We start from the raw sequence: 19,105 nt of genomic DNA on the forward strand, positions 1-19,105 counted from the left end.
ATGTTGAATAGCAAGGAGACAGAATTGAACATTGTGAGACCTCACAGATAAAAAGCCATGGAACTGATCAGCAGTCCCCTACTTTCTGGTAGTAACCTTGCAGGTAGAAGGAGAACCACCAAAACACAGTGCACCATAACACAACTCCCCCCCCCCCCGAGTTAGTCCAGAAAGATACCATGGCCAATGGAGAAGTTGCTGAGGTGTTAAGGAGAACAGGGCCACACTTTCCCATTTCTCTCCTGATAAAAGTCTCCAGTCTGGGTGACCAATGCTATTTTGGTGCACAAACCAAGCATGCTCAATGGGCATGACATGCTGGCTACTGAGGAAAAGATCTGAAAGCAAGCTGATGGCGGAATGGAGCATTCTGGAAAAGGGCATGGCTGCTGGAATTCTGATCAGAAACACTTAACAATGAAACACTATGCAGCATGACCCACTAAGAATTCCAATTGCTGGGGGAGTAATTTCAACCATTCATTCATGGCCATGCATAACTCAGAGCCTGGACACACTTTTTTTTTTTTAAAATAAAAGCAGTGCACATCCTTTGGGACCAGAAAGGTAATTTCGTGTTTAAGGCAGCTCAGGAGTCAAAAGTGGATTATTCAGAAGAGAATATTTTATCAAAAAAAGGGATCGTTGGTTCAAAAGGTCAAATTTAAAATACTTGCCCTCCATCCCAAATGAATTCAATTGGAAGCAAATTTGGCTTCTCCTGAGTGACAATGTTGCAGTTGTTCAGATTTTTAATTAGTTTTCAATTTTAGGTGCTTTTTACTGTTCAGTTCAGGCCTCAAGATAATTATATAACATTTGGGACAGAAGATAAAACCCAGTATTCCAGCACTGGAGGCCAAGATGGAGAAGATCTCCACAGCCACCATGTACTTCCCTTTGGTGCTCAGATAAGCTGGAACAAAAGACAGCCACACACTGCAAAACACCAACATGCTGAAAGTGATGAATTTGGCTTCATTAAAAGTGTCTGGCAGCTTCCGAGCAAAGAAGGCCACAATAAAGCAGATGAAAGCCAGAAATCCCATGTAACCCAAAAGATAGCAGAACATATTGGATGAACCTTCATTGCATTCTACTATAATTTCTTCAGCCAAAGAGTGCATGTCCAAATCTGGGAACGGAGGATCAGTACAAAGCCATACTAGGCAAATACCGGCTTGGATAGATGAGCAGGAGAGAATAACAGAGGTTGAAAATGTTTTCCCTACCCATTTCCTCATCTTTGACCCTGGCTTTGTGGCCATGAAAGCCAGAACCACAGTAAAGGTTTTTGCCAATACAGAAGAAACCACCACTGAGAATATGACGCCAAAAGCAGTTTGTCGCAAATGGCAGGTCAGTAACTGGGGGTGACCAATGAATAGTAAGGAGCAGAGGAAACAGAGCAGGAGGGAGATGAGTAGAGTGTAGGTGAGGTTCCGGTTATTGGCTTTGACAATAGGAGTATTCCGGTGTTTAATGAAGATTCCAAGCACCAAAGCTGTGGTTGCAGAAGGAGCCAGAGCCAAAAGAGCCAAGCTGATACCCAAAGATTCATCATAAGACAGGAAGGTGATATGCTTGGGAAGGCATTGATTTCTCTCCTTGTTAGGATACTGATCATCTGGGCATTTGAAGCAGTCATCCATACCTTTTAAAAAAGGGGTGGGAAGGGAGATAGTATTTCAGTCTTTCAGCTATGCAGACATTTTTTTGATAGGAGTGATCCAAAAGTCTGGATCATTGTAGTACATCATATGCTACTTCTGCTACTTATATGGTTCATGATGACTAAGAGGTTGACAAATGGAAGTTGTCATATCCCAAAGCTGAATTTGTTTATCAGTATGGGTGTCCATATTAGGGGAACTGGTATGAGGATTTACTCTCCACAGATGTGGAGGGAGAAGGGATATCACATATATATTCCCTGGGCCCAAGATGCATTTTGGACCTATGCATTTTAAAAAATCCATACATGCTTCTGAATTGTTCTGGTTTTTTTTTTCTGCTTTAGTTCTGCTTTTGCTCTGTGTAAAACAAAACTCACTGTAATGGGGAATTTAAAAACGGGTATAACTTTTCCCCCTCATTTTGACAATAGTGGTTGAAAGTGGGAGGCACAGAAACCCCTCCAGAGTGGATTAAGCCAGTAAAATTGCAAAGAAAAAAAGATCCAGGCTGTTTGTGGGGAAGGTAAGAGGAATCCCTCCCTAATCAATTTTACGAAAATACTTTTGATAGGTCAACTAAAACTCCCAAATGCACATTAGTTTCATATTTTCAAGGGCCAGAATGGGGCCTTACCTCTTGCTCTTTCTTAAAATAATCATAAGATGGCTGAATGATCTGTATTATTGGTTGCCATTTTTTTTAAAAAATTGCAGCTTCACACCAGCCTTTATGGTGCTTGGTTGTGTCCTTCAATAGGTGTTACAAGGCTCCAAAAGACCTAACAATGTGAGGTTGTCTTTCTGTCTCAGAAGTCTTGAAATTCTCTGTTTTTTTATTATTAAAATGCAGCAATGTAGGATTTTTAATAAATAAATAAATAAAATGATATATAGCTATACTTTAACAATGACAAAAATCTAGAGCTATTCCGTGCTCTGCAGGCAACAATTGGTCAGTGCCTGCAAAACACATGGTCCTAGACAAATGTGAAGGATATAAGGAAACATAGAGCTATAAGGTATAGAAAATTCAGGAAAAAAGAATGATAGAGTGATCCCAAGCTCAGTGTGGTCCCAAATCAACCTTGTGGGGGTACTGATGTTGTATTTCAATTCAGAAAGGGGGGAAGGTCCCCATATCATCTCGCTTTAACATTTTTTTGGGGGGGGTCCCCACACAGAATTGATGCACACTCCTACATTTAAAACTCTCCCTTCTTTAATAAAGGTCGTCCTTTATATTGGGAGAGATTCCTACTCACTCAAACTCTCACTCTCTCTGTGAAATAAACTCAGTCAGGTAAAATGTAATATCTGACTCATATGCATGCATATCAACTATATGATCTATGGTGTGATGTCTCCTACCATGTTGGCTTGAAATCTTCCCTTCTGGACACGGAACACAGTCAAAACAACAAAATGGCTGCCCCTCCTTCTTTCGTTTGCTGTAACCTGGGTAGCAGTGGTCATTACACAAGGCAAGGGGCACAACCTATCCATAAAAAGGAGAACACACATTACGTTTCTCAGTTTCTCTGCATTGTATTCAGTAGGATGTTATCCTGAAGTAAAAGGTCTATAGTCATTCTACAATGGGAGTGGACATAGCTCAGTTGAAACCATCTTCACTGTGAGTCAGCTGTGAAAGCTTCTACTACCTGAAGGTGCCAGAGACTATCATGATTGTGGGGAGTTGTTTAGGGGCTTTTGTTTGGGTCAAATTTAATTCTGGAGGTCAGCTATTTTTGCAGGGATCGAATCCCCACATAGCCATGAAGCTCTCTGGGTGACCTTGGGCCAGTCACTGCCTCTCAGCCTCATGAAAACCCTATTCACAGGGTCGCCATAAGTCGGAATCGACTTGACGGCAGTACATTTACATTTATTCTGTTGCTGGGCCTTATTATGAATTATAAGAGAATTGTTTCTATTTATTGTACATTTCTTAATGAGATGTTTTCTTTATGGTTTGACTATTTGAATTTTGTTTTGTAACTCAGTGAATTATGTAACTTTATTAATGCTATAAGCTGCCTTGAGCATGCCTTGCTATGGAAAAGTGACATAAAAATAAACCATGATGATGATGATGAGTAGAACAACTGCTTTGCCTGCAGAAAGTCCCAGGTTCAATCCCCAGCATCACCAGCTAAGGCTATGAAGGACTCCTATCTGAAACCCTTTCGAGTCACTGCCAGTCAGTGTCATCAAAACTGAGCTCAGCCAAATGGAGATGCCTGGTAGGCCAAGGTTGGCCCACAAACCAGAGATTCCTCATACCTGCATTGAGCTTTGTGTCATAAACACTCCAGTGAGGCCCTACCTGGTTAAATTTTCTCGGCCATGTAATGATTGTCTCATTAATGGAGAACTGTTGACCTGGTGGTACTTGGGCATCCATTTCCCCAACTTTAACTCTTAAGAATGATTTGTTTGGGAATGTGACCCAATTGATAATGTCAAATGCAGTTATCAGTTGACCCTTTTCATTAAGAAGCTTGTTGCCAGCACTTTGGTTAAATGAGATGCTCTTCAGAAAAGGATGAAGCTAGAATGAGAAAAAAAATGTTTAGACAGATTGCATGTGCACGCATGCATACACACACACACACATTTTTAAAGAAAAAGTTAATATAACATGTTTACTTATCTTTCACATTTAGATAGACTTGTTTTATTTTCATGCAATGACCCCACTTTCTGTAGCGGTGCTTTTGCCTCCATCTCTTCCTTGTAAAGAGGACTCGAGTGGTTCCTTTCAAAGGGAGTAGGGAGGAACATGTGGGCATGAGTGGCCAATCTGATATGGGGGGATGGGGTTTATAAGCCTGCTCCACCCTAACTCTCCCTCTTCACATTTTGTTCTGTGCCCCATCCACCCTCCCATCCTTTATGCAGTATGGGCCTTGCTAATTTCCATTTAGGGGTTGAGTAGGTATATTTGAGGTGGGGACTTTGCTGTTTTTGGTCCTTTCATTTTGCCTACTCCATACTGTTGGATTTGATTCCATTGGCATTTGAAGGCATGGTTGCTTGTCTTGTGGCATGAATTTGGCTAATTTGGATTATTGGCTCTGCAGGTTCTCCCAATTTTTGTTATATTCCAATAAATATAACATTTCTCCAGCTTTGTGTCATGAGTCATCTTTATGGGTGTGGGGGCAAAATAACAATATCAATGAGACATTTTCAAAATTGGACAGCATTGACTTATAGCTTAAGGGTCACACTAGAGTCGTCCTGCAGATGTTATTTGACTACAGCTCCCACCATTCCTGAACACTGACCTTGTTGGCTAAGCATGATGGGTGCTGGAATACAACATCTACAGAGCACCATGCTGCTATCCTTGTACCAAACAATTAGCAGATAGTGGTAAAGTAATGACAATAGGAGAAATGATAATAATTTAGAACACAATTAAAAATAATAATAAATGCCCCACTGGGGGAGGGGTAAGGGAATTTGCTGGGTCATCATGGATAGGAGTTTAAAGAGTGGTCTGTAGTCCATTTTTTTTATAGCAGGGGAATTTATTATTATTATTATTATTTTGTTCAATTTCTATACCGCCCACAGCCAATGGCTCTCTGGGCGGTGAACAGCATAAATTTAAAATACAATATAATAAAATCACATATCAATACCACACACACAACAAAATTCCAAAGACTAAAAACATATTACATAATTGTTCTAGTATACTAAGATGTAATAAATATACTAAGAATATTAAAATGCCTGGGAAAAGAGGTACATTTTAACCTGGCGCTGGAAAGAGAGCAAAGTTGGCACCAGGCGCACCTCATCAGAGAAACTATTCCATAGTTCGGGGGCCACCACTGAGAAGGCCCTAGATCTTGTCGTCATCCTCTGGGCCTCTTTATGAGTCAGTACCCGGAGGAGGGCCTTTGATGTTGCACGCAGTGTATGGGTAGTTTCATATCGGGAGAGGCGTTCCATCAGGTATTGCGGGCCCGCGCCGTGTAAGGCTTTATAGGTCAAAACCAACACTTTGAATCTGGCCCGGAAACATATAGGCTGCCAGTGCAAACGGGCCAGAACAGGTGTTATATGTTCGGATCGTTTGGTCCTAGTCAACAATCGGGCCGCAACGTTTTGCACGAGCTGCAGTTTCCGAACCGTCTTCAAAGGTAGCCCCACGTAAAGCGCATTGCATTAGTCCAATCTTGAGGTTACCAGAGCATGGATAACTGAAGCAAGGTCATCGCTGTCCAGATAGGGACGTAGCTGAGCTACCAACCGAAGTTGATAGAACACACTTCGTGCCGACTTCCCAGGAGGATCGGTCCGCCTGTGCTGCCTCTGGGACGGGCTCCCGTCTTGGTGGAAACTTTTTCAGTTTTAAAAACAGTCAGAAGGGCTTTTTGACTGGGGAAAATTTCTTCCGGATAAGGAAGAAACATAGAGATTTTCCACAGAGCTTTGTTGTGTTTGTTGGAAGCTGGAATTCTGTGAAAGAAGGTCTTCCAGCAGCTCGGACGGAGCTAGGATTTCCAACCAGCTCAACTGATTAAGTGAGCCGTTTTTTTTTTCTTCAAAGAAAAACGGATTAACAGGCAAGCATTCTCCTGTCTTTTCTCATTATTTTGTTATCAATACAGCTAAAGAGATTTGTCAAAGAACCAGCAATTAAGAAACCCTGGGTGAGTCATAGCTTTCTCTTTTATTCACGGAGCTAAGGGGAAGAAAATATAAATAGTTTATCTTTATTTTTATTGCAAAAAGCTGGCATGGAATTCAGCATTATAAAGATTACAAACGGCTGAGAGGTTTCTAATTTAAAGAGAAAATTTTTTTTGATTTATAAGACTTTTGAGTAATATATGTCTGGGACTATTTTTTCCGGTTTACTTTTTTTTTTTTTTTTACGAATCTGCTCATTCTTCCTGCTACTAATTATTTGGATGCTGTGAATTAAAGTTGTTTTGGCACTTTTGGACATACAAGAGATAAGGCAGTTCGTCTTGTCTAGAGGGTGACGTCAGCTGGCTTGAAAGATTAACTCCTTTGTAACTGGATAAAGAAATAAACTGTTCTTTGCTTGGGACATTGGAAATTGAAGGGATTGTGTTTTTTTTGGTTTTAAGAATGACAATCAAGAAGGTGGTTGAGATCATGGATGTACAAGAAGGGACTTTCTCTTTAGATATGTTTCAGAAAATAATGAATGAGATTAAGCTAACAAAACAAGAACTCAGACATAACAGACAAGTGATGATAAGTGAATTTGGTGAAATGAGACAGGAGCTGAAAGAAATTCAGGATTCTATGAGAAAGGAGAACAAAGATAAATTTGGAAAATTAAAAAAGGATGAAAAAAAAATTAAAGGGAAGGTTCAAGCCCTGGAGATTGGATTAAATATGGTCTTGGAAAAAGATTTGGATTTCCTGGCTGTGATGGATCCTCGAGACAAATATTACTGTTTGGAATTCAGCGCTGTCCCTGAAGGAATTGGTGAAGAGATTGGAGATAAAAATATCATCGGTTCAAAAAAATTCATGGACTGGAAGGATTTGATGGAACTTGAAATGGAGAAAGTTTACAGAATTCCTGTTTTGTGACAATGAAAAACCCTTCAAGAGATGTGCTAGTGCATTCTGTAAAAAAGAGGAACAGGGATGCGGTTCTGCAACAATACTTCAGTGATACGTTCGGAAATGATGGCAAGAAAATATTTGTGATGAAGGAAATCCCTATCAGACTCTTATTATATGACTATGACAGCAAGATTATTGGTTGCGTAAAGATGGAAGATGGAAGATGGAATCAACACAGATAAAGGAAGAAGAGCGATTTGAAATTACTGGATTTAATAGACTTGAAGAGTTGGATTAATTGACATGTCTATCTAGAAAAAAATTGATGGACATATATCTCAAGGATTGGAAACTTCTCTTTGACTTTTTGTAGAAGAATAAAATGATATGATGTTAATGAGATTTGATACCAGCTAAGATAACTGCTGGAGGAAGGTGATTTTATAATTTATCAAGAGACAGGTTTGTTATATATTATAGACCTATAGCTGAACTACGACAAATCGGAAGTCAATAGTTTTTTTTCTTTTTTTTCCTTTTTGTTGTATTAGTTTTAATTTGTGTTTTTCTTTTTGTATTGTCTTGATTTTGAAAATTTGAATAAAAAATAATTGAATGAGAACACACTTCATGCCACTGAGGCTACCTGGGCCTCAAGTGACAATGAAGGATCTAGAAGAACTCCCAGACTATGAACCTGCTCCTTCAGGGGGAGTGTAACCCCATCCAGAACAGGTTGAATATCCACCATCTGATCAGAGAAACCGCTCACTAACAGCGTCTCAGTCTTGTCTGGATTGAGCTTCAATTTATTAGCTCTCATCCAGTCCATTATTGCGGCCAGGCAACGGTTCAGTACATTGACAGCCTCACCTGAAGAAGATGAAAAGGAGAAGTAGAGCTGTGTGTCATCAGCATACTGATTACTACGCACTCCAAAACTCCTGATGACCGCCCCCAGCGGCTTCATATAGATATTAAAGAGCATGGGGGACAGGACTGACCCCTGCGGGACCCCATACTGGAGAACCCAGGGTGTTGAGCAATGTTCCCCAAGCACTACCTTCTGGAGCCGACCTACCAAGTAGGAGCGGAGCCACTGCCAAGCAGTACCTCCCACTCCCAACTCGATAAGTCGTTCCAGAAGGATACCATGGTCGATGGTATCAAAAGCAGCTGAGAGATCAAGGAGAATCAACAGAGTTACACTCCCCCCATCCCTCTCCCGACACAGGTCATCATACAGGGCTTTTAGGGTTTTTGCGGTTTTTGGACTTCTTAGTTTTGTTCCCCTGGGCTTTTTTGCCCCGTGATTCCAAGGGGCTGATCTTTTTGGGCGCTCCTGTGGTGGTAGAGCAGCAGACAGGCATTTCCCTCCTATATCCAGAGTTGGTAGGAGCAGTCGGCTGCTTAGGGGGCGCCCCTCTATTTACTCCAGTTTTTAATCCACTTTATTTTTATTTTTTATTTATTAAATTTATATACTTGCAGTTACCGGGGTGGTTAATAGGCTGTTTGTTTCCTCCAGGTAGGATTTGATACGGTCAACTTCTTCCAGCAACAAAAAGGTCCAGCCTGCCAGGGAGGCAATCCTTACTTGTGGGGGAGTGGTAGTATTCCCTCCCCTGAGCCTTGACTACTCCAGCATTTCCCTGTCCGATAGTGTCATTTGGTATTTCTGCCACGTCACTATAGGGGAGTTCTCCAGCTGGGGTGGCAGTATGGTGCTCGGCCATCTCTATTTCCTCCGCTAGATTAGTCAGGGAGGGGCTCTCCATTTGGCCCCAGTAAGGACTCTTGTAGTCCAAAAACCAATCCCATACGGGTTCTGACATCACGAATAGGTCCTGGGGTGGCTCTCCAGACTGAGTACTGCATTGTTTAGTTAGGAAAAATTGAGTAATTTTAGCTTGAGAGGATGAGGTAAGTGTTTCCTGCGTTACTTGGATTCCAGGGTCTAGCCCTAGGTCCTTATACCTCCTCCTTGTGAGCACCATTTTACTAGGGTGTACGGTCGATGAAATGGGTGTTCTGGAGGTCGTGTCTGGAGTCAGTAAAGGCTTTAATTGATACAGGATTTAAATCTGTGGCTGCAGCAAGTCTTTATCAGAGGAGAGATGGTAAACTTTTGTTGCTCCCCCTGAGCATAAATCAAAATGTGCAAACGTGCTGGGCGGCTCAGCAGTGTAGAAAGTAAGCGCTGGAAGCGTTTAGATTGTTTTCCCATGTAGTCTGTCCTTATCACTGGGGAGGTTTTAGTGATTTTAGAGGTCGATAAAGTGCAAATCACTAAAACCTAAGGTAGTTAATCAAAGGCGTTTGGTCAAGGGAGGAGAGAGGGAGTATAAATGTTACTTGCCATGCTCGTGACCGGAACCAGAACCCCCCTCCTGTAATGTTAGTGTGCCAAGCATTTAATTATTTTTGTTATAAATTTGTTGTACATTTGATATATACATTTGAGAAGCAAACCTGGCACAAATGAGATTCTGGAAGAGAATCCTCCAAATGGAGGAATGCTCTTTGGTCCGACTATGTTGGCAGGAACAGATTTGATTAGAGAGCCGAGCGCAATGGTGCCAAGCCCTACTGTCTTCATATGAGCTTAACTGGAAGAATCTACTATCCCTCCCTCCCAATGCGCTCTGAAATAGAGTCTTTGACTTTGATGCAAACCAAAACAGTTGCCTCTCCCTTTTCCCCATGGTTCTCGAAACTTAAACCCAACCACGCCACTTCTCAATATTTCGAAACACTTACACGTGCTCCCCTCCGGAAAGCCTTTACAGAACTCCGTTTTCAAACAATGCCATCTGCTTTCTTGGAGGGGAGATATTCCCAGACACCTTATTCCCAGAGACTGTGCATTTGAGGTTGCGGGGTGGTCGAAGATGTAACCCATTATTTGTTAACTTGCCCTTTATATGATGACCCAAGGAGGAAATTTTTAGCCCCAATCACAAACTCCTACAGGGACTTGTTTCCAGAGGAGCAAATGCTTCTTCTCCTGGTGGATTTAGATAGATCTACCACGCAGGCAGCAGCCAACTTCGTTTTGGCTGCGAGGAAATTGAGAGCTACATATCTCAAGGCCCTTAAGAGATAAGTCAGGGGAAATTTTTATTATACTGAGCTATTTTACGTATTTTAACTACTTTATGCATGTTTGTATGTTTTTGTATGCTTTGCAATGGCTTATGGCCAAAATGCAATAAACTGAACTAGTACATTACAGGTTGACTCAAAATATAGCATCTCTCCCTTTCTCTGGATTATAAGAATTAGGAGAATACTAAACTGTTTTACACTTTATTAGACCATTGTTCTATCTAGCCCAGTACAATGACTGATGGCAGCTCTCCAGGACATCAGTTAGAGGGCTCTGCTAGATCCACCTGGGTATGCCATTGGATTGAAACTTTGCCATGCAAAGCATGTGCTCTTCCACTGAGCCATGCCCCCTGCCCCTTCATTTCTACTATTTATCCTGTTGCATTCCTAATTATCTGTTACAACGTGCATCTAGAACCCATTCATTTATATTCCCCATCACTTAGCATCAATTTATATTAAACTTCACTTGCCATTCTGGCCTTGAAAGATACATATGGGTCTATTAGAGGAGCACATTTAAGAAACTGTGAAGCAAAACCACTTCACAAATAACTTGCATCTATTAGAGAGCAATTCACCTTTTGTGCCATCTGTAACATATCTGACAATGAAGGTAGCTGATAGTCAGGAGTTGGGAATGTGTAAAGGGAGAGGGACACAATGATCTCTTGTGGATTTAGTGCTATTGGCATAAACCTTAGTACAGGAATACTAAGGGTCTGTTCTTGCGAAGTGAGCATACATAAACAGGGGAATGGTGCTACTGTAAATATGTCTGTACTCACGAGTGTCCATAAAGTGAAGGTCCGTATAGCAGGGTATTCTTGTATCATGATCTCACCCATGGATTCCATAGTGTAATGGTTATCATATCTGCTTTACACACAGAAGGTCCTGGGTTCAAACTCCAGTGTAACTCGTATTGCACCTTTGAAAGGGCATAGATCAGTGGTAGAACAGTCTCTGGCATCTCCATGTAGCAGGAACACAAAAGAGAAAAAGCACCAAACGAAGATCAAAAAGAGGAGAGACAAGCTCTGGTGCTAGTTCTAGATTTATTATGTTGCTAAGAATTTTCAGAATTTTATTCTTGCGGTCATAGACCAGTACACAATATCAAACATCATTCATAATGTTGCTCAAAATAATAAATCTATAACTAGCACCAGAGCTTGTCTCTCCTCTCTTTGTTCTCCGTGTAGATCTGAGAGAGACCCCTGTCTCAAACCATGAAGATGTGTTGCCAGTCCTTGTAGACTGCACTGAGCTAGGTGGACCCACGGTCTGATATAAGGCAAGCAAGTTCCTATCTTCCTATGTTCCCTTCTCAGTACCATGACCTCACCTGGCAGTCCCTCCTCAGTATGCAATAGATGGGGAGGGCAGGAAAGGGCTTTTCCAATGGTGGCTCCTCACATGCAGAACTCCCTCCCTATTGGTATGTATCTGGTTCCATCTGGTCCGGAAGCTGCAACTGGTACAGAATGCGGCGGCTCGTCTGATTAAAGGCAGCCACCGGCAAGATCACATCACTCCAGTGCTGAAGGAGTTGCACTGGCTACTGGTTGTTTACCAAGCCCAATTCAAGGTGTTGGTTTTGACCTTTAAAACCCTACACGGTTTTAGCCCAGTCTATCTGAAGGAGCGCCTCCAGCATCGTCAGGGATGCCGCTCAACAAGATCAGCCTCAGAAGACCTTCTCTCGATCCCACCGGTTAAAACAGCTAGACTGGTGAGGACTAGAGAGAGGGCTTTTTCAATAGTGGCCCCCACCCTGTGGAACTCTCTCCCAAATGATCTCCGCCATGCCCCTTCTATGATGAGCTTCCGCCGGGCCTTGAAGACCTGGCTCTTCAGGCAGGCTTTTGAGGTGGGTTAGGTTTTTACTGTTATGGTTTTAAATTTTAACATTTTAATGTATTGTTTTTTATCTTGTACGTCGTCCAGAGTGGCTGGACAACCAGCCAGATGGGCGACTAATAAATTTAATAAATAAATAAATATAGTTTTAGGCATTTAAGACACATCTTTTTCAGTGGGCATTTGGAGGAGGAGAGACCTGATCACTTCCGCTGCTATTAGTTATTCAGTTACCAGGTTTATGTGTTGTACATTTTCAAAGGTGTGCATTATGTTTATGGATTTTTTAAAAACTGTTTGCCTTGTGATGCATACCATCAGAAGTTACCTGAAAGTTTTGAGGCTTAAATGGCTTCAGACGGTTTCCTCTTATCATTGCTCCATGTTTACTTTTGAGTAAGTACATGGCATGTAATGCATATGCCACAGCATAGACAGCACTATAGATGCTGTAGCTTTGGCTTATCATGCTCATTTCAAAAAAAGGTGCAGGGAGACTCTCCAGCTTCTCCTTCCCGGTACATATTTCCTTGGTCTCTTTACTCATATTAGCATCTGGAAATACACACTTGAATGCCTGTTCCCAGAAGACCCTGATAAAGCCATCACCATCAGAGTAGGGATTTAGAATCTGAAGGAAATTTGTGAACCCTTGTACATCACTGGAATGAATCGCAAAGGATAAGGCACCATGGAAGGTTTGTATGTTCATAGCTGTAAAATATGGCTCCAATGAAAAATCCCAGTGAACTGTCATAACCCACACCATGTTTATAGGCATTGCACCATTTGATTCGGCCACATTCAGCAGTGTTTGAAAACTCAACATCATATGAGTTTCAGCATTTATGACACATACATTGACACTTGCATTGGCTAGGAAACTCGCTACAGTCAAAAAGGTGTCAAACAAAATAAGCATGTTGTGCATGTCACTCTGCATTGGCATTCTTTTGATGAAAGCTGTACAGATGCCATTCTGGGAAAACATGAGTTCCAAAGTCTGCACAAATGTTTCTCCTTTATCATCACCCTTGACAATGATCCCAACCCACTTCCATTGAAAATGAAGAAGCAACTTGACAATTCCTGTGTACTGATGCTCTTCATCAGGGACCATGCAGTATAATGTGGAGCGCTGAATTCTATCATTCACCACTGGTGCATATACGCAACAGGTGACCTAAAAAGAAAGATTTCCCCAACAATACATGGGCTGTTAAAAAAAATGAACTGCCTTCAAGTCGATTCCGATTTATGGGCACCCTATGAATAGGGTTTTCATGGTAAGCAGTATTCAGAGGTGGTTTACCATTGCTTTCCTCTGAGGCTAAGAGGTAGTGACTGGCCCAAGGTCATCCAGTGAGCTTCATGGCTGTGTGTGGTTTGAACCCTGGTCTCCCAGGTCATAGTCCAACACTCTAACCACTACACCACACTGGCTCTCTACATGGGTTGCTAATAATAATGTACTGCCTTCAAGTCGATCCCGACTTATGGTGACCCTATATTCATAGGGTATTCATGGTAAGAGGTATTCAGAGGGGGTTTACCATTGCCTTCCTCTGAGGCTGAGAGTCAGTGACTGGCCCAGGGTCACCCAGTGAACTTTATGGCTGTGTGGGGATTTGAACCCTGGTCTCCCAGGTTGTAATCCAACACTCTAACCACCACACCACACTGGCTTTCACATGGGTTGCTATACTTGCTTAATTCTAATATTAATTCTTCATTTCATATTTGTAAACAAAATTATCTGAGAGTAGTTGGGTGTATTCTCTCCTATTTATCTTCACAAAAGCCCATTAAGGAAACATAGACATGTTAAGCTCATCCAGTAAACTATGTATCAGACTTCAATTTGGCTCTCGGTTCAATCTCCAACAAGCTATCCTGTATGTCATACCAGTCCTTATTCTGAAATATCATCTAAAGTGAAATTCGTACATATATTCAGTGGAAGTACAACATTTCTATTATCGGAAGAATGACTAGGAAATGTGGAGGGGCACGAGTTTCAACAAGCGATGGGGGAGAAATTGGATTCAGTTTACATTTAAAGGCAAACTTACTTAATTCACACATTCTGAAATGATAGATGCAGTAAGTTCCAAAACAAAAAGCAGCATTACTCCAAAATTCACACTCCTACAAAGTTCTCCAACAAAGTAATCTTTATTTTTTTAAAAAATGCATGTACGTAAAGTGTGCATAAAAATGTATATAATGTTAAAATGCATTGCATTAGGGAAAATTGTTTTGCAACCATGTGTTTATGAGGCAAAATTGCATACAAACTGAGATAATCTGAAACTGACATATTCACTCATCCCTAGTTCCGACTACATAAAACTCACCATCATTTCTTTATTTGCATCATTGTTTTTGTTCTGTTCAGATGCAACATTTGTCTTTTTAGGAAACTCTCTCAGTAACAGGTGATAACTTCTCTATTATAAAATTACCTTTTGGAATGATGTGAAATGATTATTTTGCCACTTTTAAATTTGTGTTTACAGGTAAACCAAAGTGCAATATTTCACAAATGACAATAGGGACAATTGTGAATTTTAAATAAATATCTGCACATCAAACACCACTCCACCAATTTCCCTTCTACTAACTTCTCTGCCTCTTGTGTGATGTATTGGATTGTCCTAGGGATGGGCAGAGCAATCCAATTGCCAGGGAGCTGGTGCAAGAGGGACCGGAGGAGGAGGAGCTGGCAGAAACTTTGGTGGGATCCTTCTCCTGCTCAGGAGCTGCTGGCCAGACTGAATGGCGGCTCCGTTGGGAAACTATGGGAGCACCAGCTCTGGCCAACAGACCTCCCGAGGAGTTAGTGGTCTCCATAGGCCACAATTGGCATTTTTAACAGGCCGGCAGAGTTTAAAGGGAGATTGGGACCCAGGGTCTGGATGCAAGGAAGATCTCACTTAAGTCCCCCCTGAGGCTCTTCCCCTGCCACACCTCTGGAATGCTCCATTTTCAGGCCTTCTGCTGGCTTCCACTGGGCCTCTGTCTGCTCGGCTGGCTGTCCCTGGCGGACCCCCAGTGATGTTGGCAGGCTCCTGGCAGAGCCACATCTCTGCCACAGTTGAGGGCTGCTAATGGCAGCCTCCCAGTGCAGCTGGCACTCCAAAGCATCCAGCTCACCCTAGCCTGGTAGAAGGGTGAATTGGATTGCACCCTGTGAATAAAAATGCACTATATCATTTTTTCTTTGAATTTTAGTCTTCATATAGTGCCTTATTCCACAATAGATTTGGTTCAGAAATGCCTACATCTCAGTTTCAGCAATACTTACTATCTAAGTATCATAAAGTATGGGAATCAGTGCCCTGATATTTTGTATCCACGTTTGTGATTATACGCATATGCACCAGTATGAAGATGAAACACTCACCTCCATATAATTCATAACTAAATTTCCAGGAGTGGTGGACTATTTATTTATTTGTTAATCAGTTTTTATGATACATTCCAAAGCAAAATGTAATGTAATATAATATACATAAAAACAGTGAACTTGCAACACATAGCAACTTTTATTATGACATACCCAACACACACATCCCAGGCACAACAGAGGTATAAGTACCAAGGAGAGGTATCACCAGAAAATATGGATTATTTCTTATAAATAGAAATCTTATGTCATCTTACCTGTGGTATTTTGTAAACACCCAAGATACTGGCAACGTGGAAAGAGACTTCAGAATCAAGTCCCCCAATGATGGCTACTGGATTATTCCAGAAATTGCAGATGTAGTTGAGAACAGTTCTATTCTGACTAAACAGAAGATTCAAGGTGTGTTCATAAATTATCTTTGCATCAAAGTGGCTGTCATAGATATGTAACCCCAAAGTGAAGTTGGGCAAAATCTTGGGGTTTTCGTTGATCTCCTTCACAGCAAATGCAAAGGACAGGACATGCTGATAATTCTTTAGGATTATACTAAAAAAAACCAAAAAAGAAAGATTATGAATAAGATGGCTCTTCTGCCCTTCACGAACTTCTCCCCAGCGATTATTATTCCTGTAGCATCATCTGCTTTAAGACCATTTGTATTTTGCAAATTGAATCGATTGCCATACCACAACTTATCTCTGGTTTGGATGTGTTAAAAGTGTAAAAAAAAACAATAGAGTGAAAATGTGAACGTGTCATTTTAAACTATTGTAAATTAATTAATTAAATTTATACCCCACCCTTCCTCCAAAAGAGCCTGGGGCAGCATCAAAAGGAGCCCAGGGCAACAATGATTATCCTGCACATAATATAGAAATGTTTTTAGTAGACTTTTGAAGACTATCTCCTTTTAAATCTGTGAAGAATATCGACTTCCTTAATAGATTGTCAAGAAAAGTCCAGACTTAAATCATTTATCTTAAAAAAAAAAAAGTGGCTTTTGCATTGCAGATCTGAATAACTGCTGTAACTCATATATGCATTTTATTTTCAGCCGTCTTAATTGTGTGCCATCTTCCTCTAATGGACTGCCTTTCTGAGTTAAACCAAATTACACTTTTCCAGAATTCTAACAGCAACCATTAAAAAGATAAGTACTTCTGGATACTCACAGGCAGGGAATAGATATGATGGTCTTCCCTCTCTTCCTTCCCACTCCATTTTTAGTTCCTTAGCACATGGAGGTCCCATTTAGTTGCCATAATTAATAGCCAATGATAGACCAATACATCTAGTTTTTCTAATTCTCTTAAACAGTCTTCCACCTAGTGGACACCATTGCATCATGTGGCATCATACTAAGCCAGGGGTAGCAAAAGTAATGTTTTTAGATGCTGTTAAACCATAATTTCCATCATACATGATTATTGGACATGATGGCTGAGGTTGATAGAAGCTGGAGTCCAAAACCTGTTAGAGGGAATACTTGGCTTTCTTTGTTCTAAGCAAATGCAATACTAAGCAAGGGTATGGATGCAGAACACTCTGGTCTAAAAGACTAACCCAGTACACCACACTGGCTGTTTGGATGTATTTAGTATGAAATATAAAATTCAGTTATGTAAAGTTCAGTTATGTAGTGTAAGATAAATTGGTGGAATAGACTTAATAAGGAGAGCCTCCAGAAGGAAGCAGCCTATGCATTGCCACCCACCCCAAAGTTCAAATACATCCTGTAACCCCATTTTTCTCCAATATAGAAAGGATGGGTTTTTTTTCCAGACGACATCATTGCTTATAACCTCTATTTGGACCAGCCACTTTTAAAATGGTCTAGTATAGGAAAAAAATAATACGTGGCTTTCTTACAATGAATCAAGATCAAGGTTTCTGTTGGGATGTTCCTGGAAAGATACACTGTCTGAAAGGGAGATGATCTGAGAAGTAATCCCACCAATGATGAAGTATCCAGGCTGATAATATTGGATTTGCATCCGGAGGGGATCATTCATGGTGCACTTAGTAGGATTCATCTTGCAATCAGCCTGATGTAGCAGTATTGAGTCAATGAGCTGTAGCAGTAAAAATGATCCTGTTATCCAGATGGAATAGCCTTCTTCCCATGACACAGAATGCCCCATTCCTTTACTGATTGCTATTACACAACCCAGCTTTGTTATAAACTACTCCCTTCAATGTCTCAGAAGCCAGCAGTTACCCAGGGCTAACTCTGGTTTCTGATAGAAATTTCAGGAGACCACATATTTCAGCCAAATGTTAGAAGAAACTTCCTAATGGTTAGAACTGTTGGATAATGCAACAAACTGCCATAGGAGGTGATGTATCCTCTTTTACTGGAAATATTTAAGCAGAGGCTGGGATGGCTATATTTTAGGAATGTTGCAGCTGCACGCCACTTTGCAGAGCCAGCACTGAGCAGGTGTTTGGACTAGATAATTTCCAAAGTCCCTTCCATTCTTCTATGCAAAACTACAAGAGCAGTCTGACCTACACTGCATGCTTACAGTTCCTCATCCGCGCTGAGCAGTTTGGGCATGTATTAGCTCAGTATGCGTGTATTTTTATCTTTAAAAATAAAATAAAATGAAATATTTTGCATGGGCTTTGGCAGCCAGGAGGCTAAATCACCATAATCTGAAATAATTGCAGCATTCATTATCACATCCCCAAAGTATTGCATTCTTTATGGTATTAGGTGCGGCAAAAACTTTGAAGAAAACATGGATATGATCTAGACAAAAATATTATTCATTTTAGAGGTGCACTGAATGTTCATAATGTTCAATTATTCCTGTAAAAGTTTGCATTTAGGGGACAGAGGATTTTTTTTTTGCCAAATTCCCTAGCTTTGACATTTCTGCGCATGATTTTCATGCCAGTCCACAACACTGATTGTCTTGATCTGTTGCTGCTGCAGATATAGTTCTTGTTATCATAATAATTGCTTACATTTATTAATCATTTTTTCACAAAAAGTGACTCAAAGCAACTGCTTTAGTAGCATTTTTATGGATTGGAATCTAACTTAATTGTGACTTGGGGAGAAATCTAAACCCAAGATTTAGCAGGATGAGTGAATTAGGATCTGGTGGATCTCTGGCTCAGCCAGGAATACGCAGGAGTAAGACTCCAACCCCAGCAAAAAGGGTGATATAAGTCAAAGTCTATTTTAAAGGCTTGTTTTCCCACTGCCAGGCTTGGTTTGGATCAGCAGGTAGTAGCCTTAATGCTAAATGGGGTTGGGTCTGGTATATTTTATAACATTTTAACTGTATATAACATTTATAACGTATGCTGGCTTTCCATAGTTAGGATTGCTCCCTAAGTTAAATCTTGTTGGTTTCAATGGGTCTACTCTGAGGATGACTAAGTGTGGATCCTTTCCTATTAAAAAAATAGTGTTGCATCCAAACTAAATTAGTTTAATTTTCAGCCATTACTACCAGCTGAAACATCT

The 19,105-nt window shown here is 40.9% G+C and overlaps 1 protein-coding gene across 1 annotated transcript; it reads right to left on the reverse strand.

Annotated features, from left to right (window-relative positions):
* Nucleotides 1-752: 752 nt before the first annotated feature.
* Nucleotides 753-17,639, reverse strand: LOC133366989 (vomeronasal type-2 receptor 26-like). The gene is made up of 6 exons (XM_061590553.1): nucleotides 17,497-17,639; nucleotides 15,882-16,173; nucleotides 12,544-13,398; nucleotides 4,003-4,227; nucleotides 3,045-3,171; nucleotides 753-1,654 (listed from the first exon to the last, which is right to left on the reverse strand). The coding sequence occupies exons 1-6, from the start codon at nucleotides 17,637-17,639 to the stop codon at nucleotides 753-755; spliced, it is 2,544 nt and encodes an 847-aa protein (XP_061446537.1).
* Nucleotides 17,640-19,105: the final 1,466 nt, after the last annotated feature.

This window comes from Rhineura floridana, chromosome 11 (assembly GCF_030035675.1).
Source record: "Rhineura floridana isolate rRhiFlo1 chromosome 11, rRhiFlo1.hap2, whole genome shotgun sequence".
Lineage (NCBI taxonomy): Eukaryota > Metazoa > Chordata > Lepidosauria > Squamata > Rhineuridae > Rhineura > Rhineura floridana.

Bases quoted from the DNA above. Each gene is read 5' to 3' on its own strand.
- LOC133366989 (XM_061590553.1), bottom strand. From the start codon at position 17,639: ATGAATGATCCCCTCCGGATGCAAATCCAATATTATCAGCCTGGATAC. The intron at 4,228-12,543 runs GTAACTTCTGAT...TTCTCATTCTAG, and splicing joins TTAAGCCTCAAAACTTTCAG to CTTCATCCTTTTCTGAAGAG. The intron at 1,655-3,044 runs GTAGGAGACATC...CTTTTTTAAAAG, and splicing joins GAAGATTTCAAGCCAACATG to GTATGGATGACTGCTTCAAA.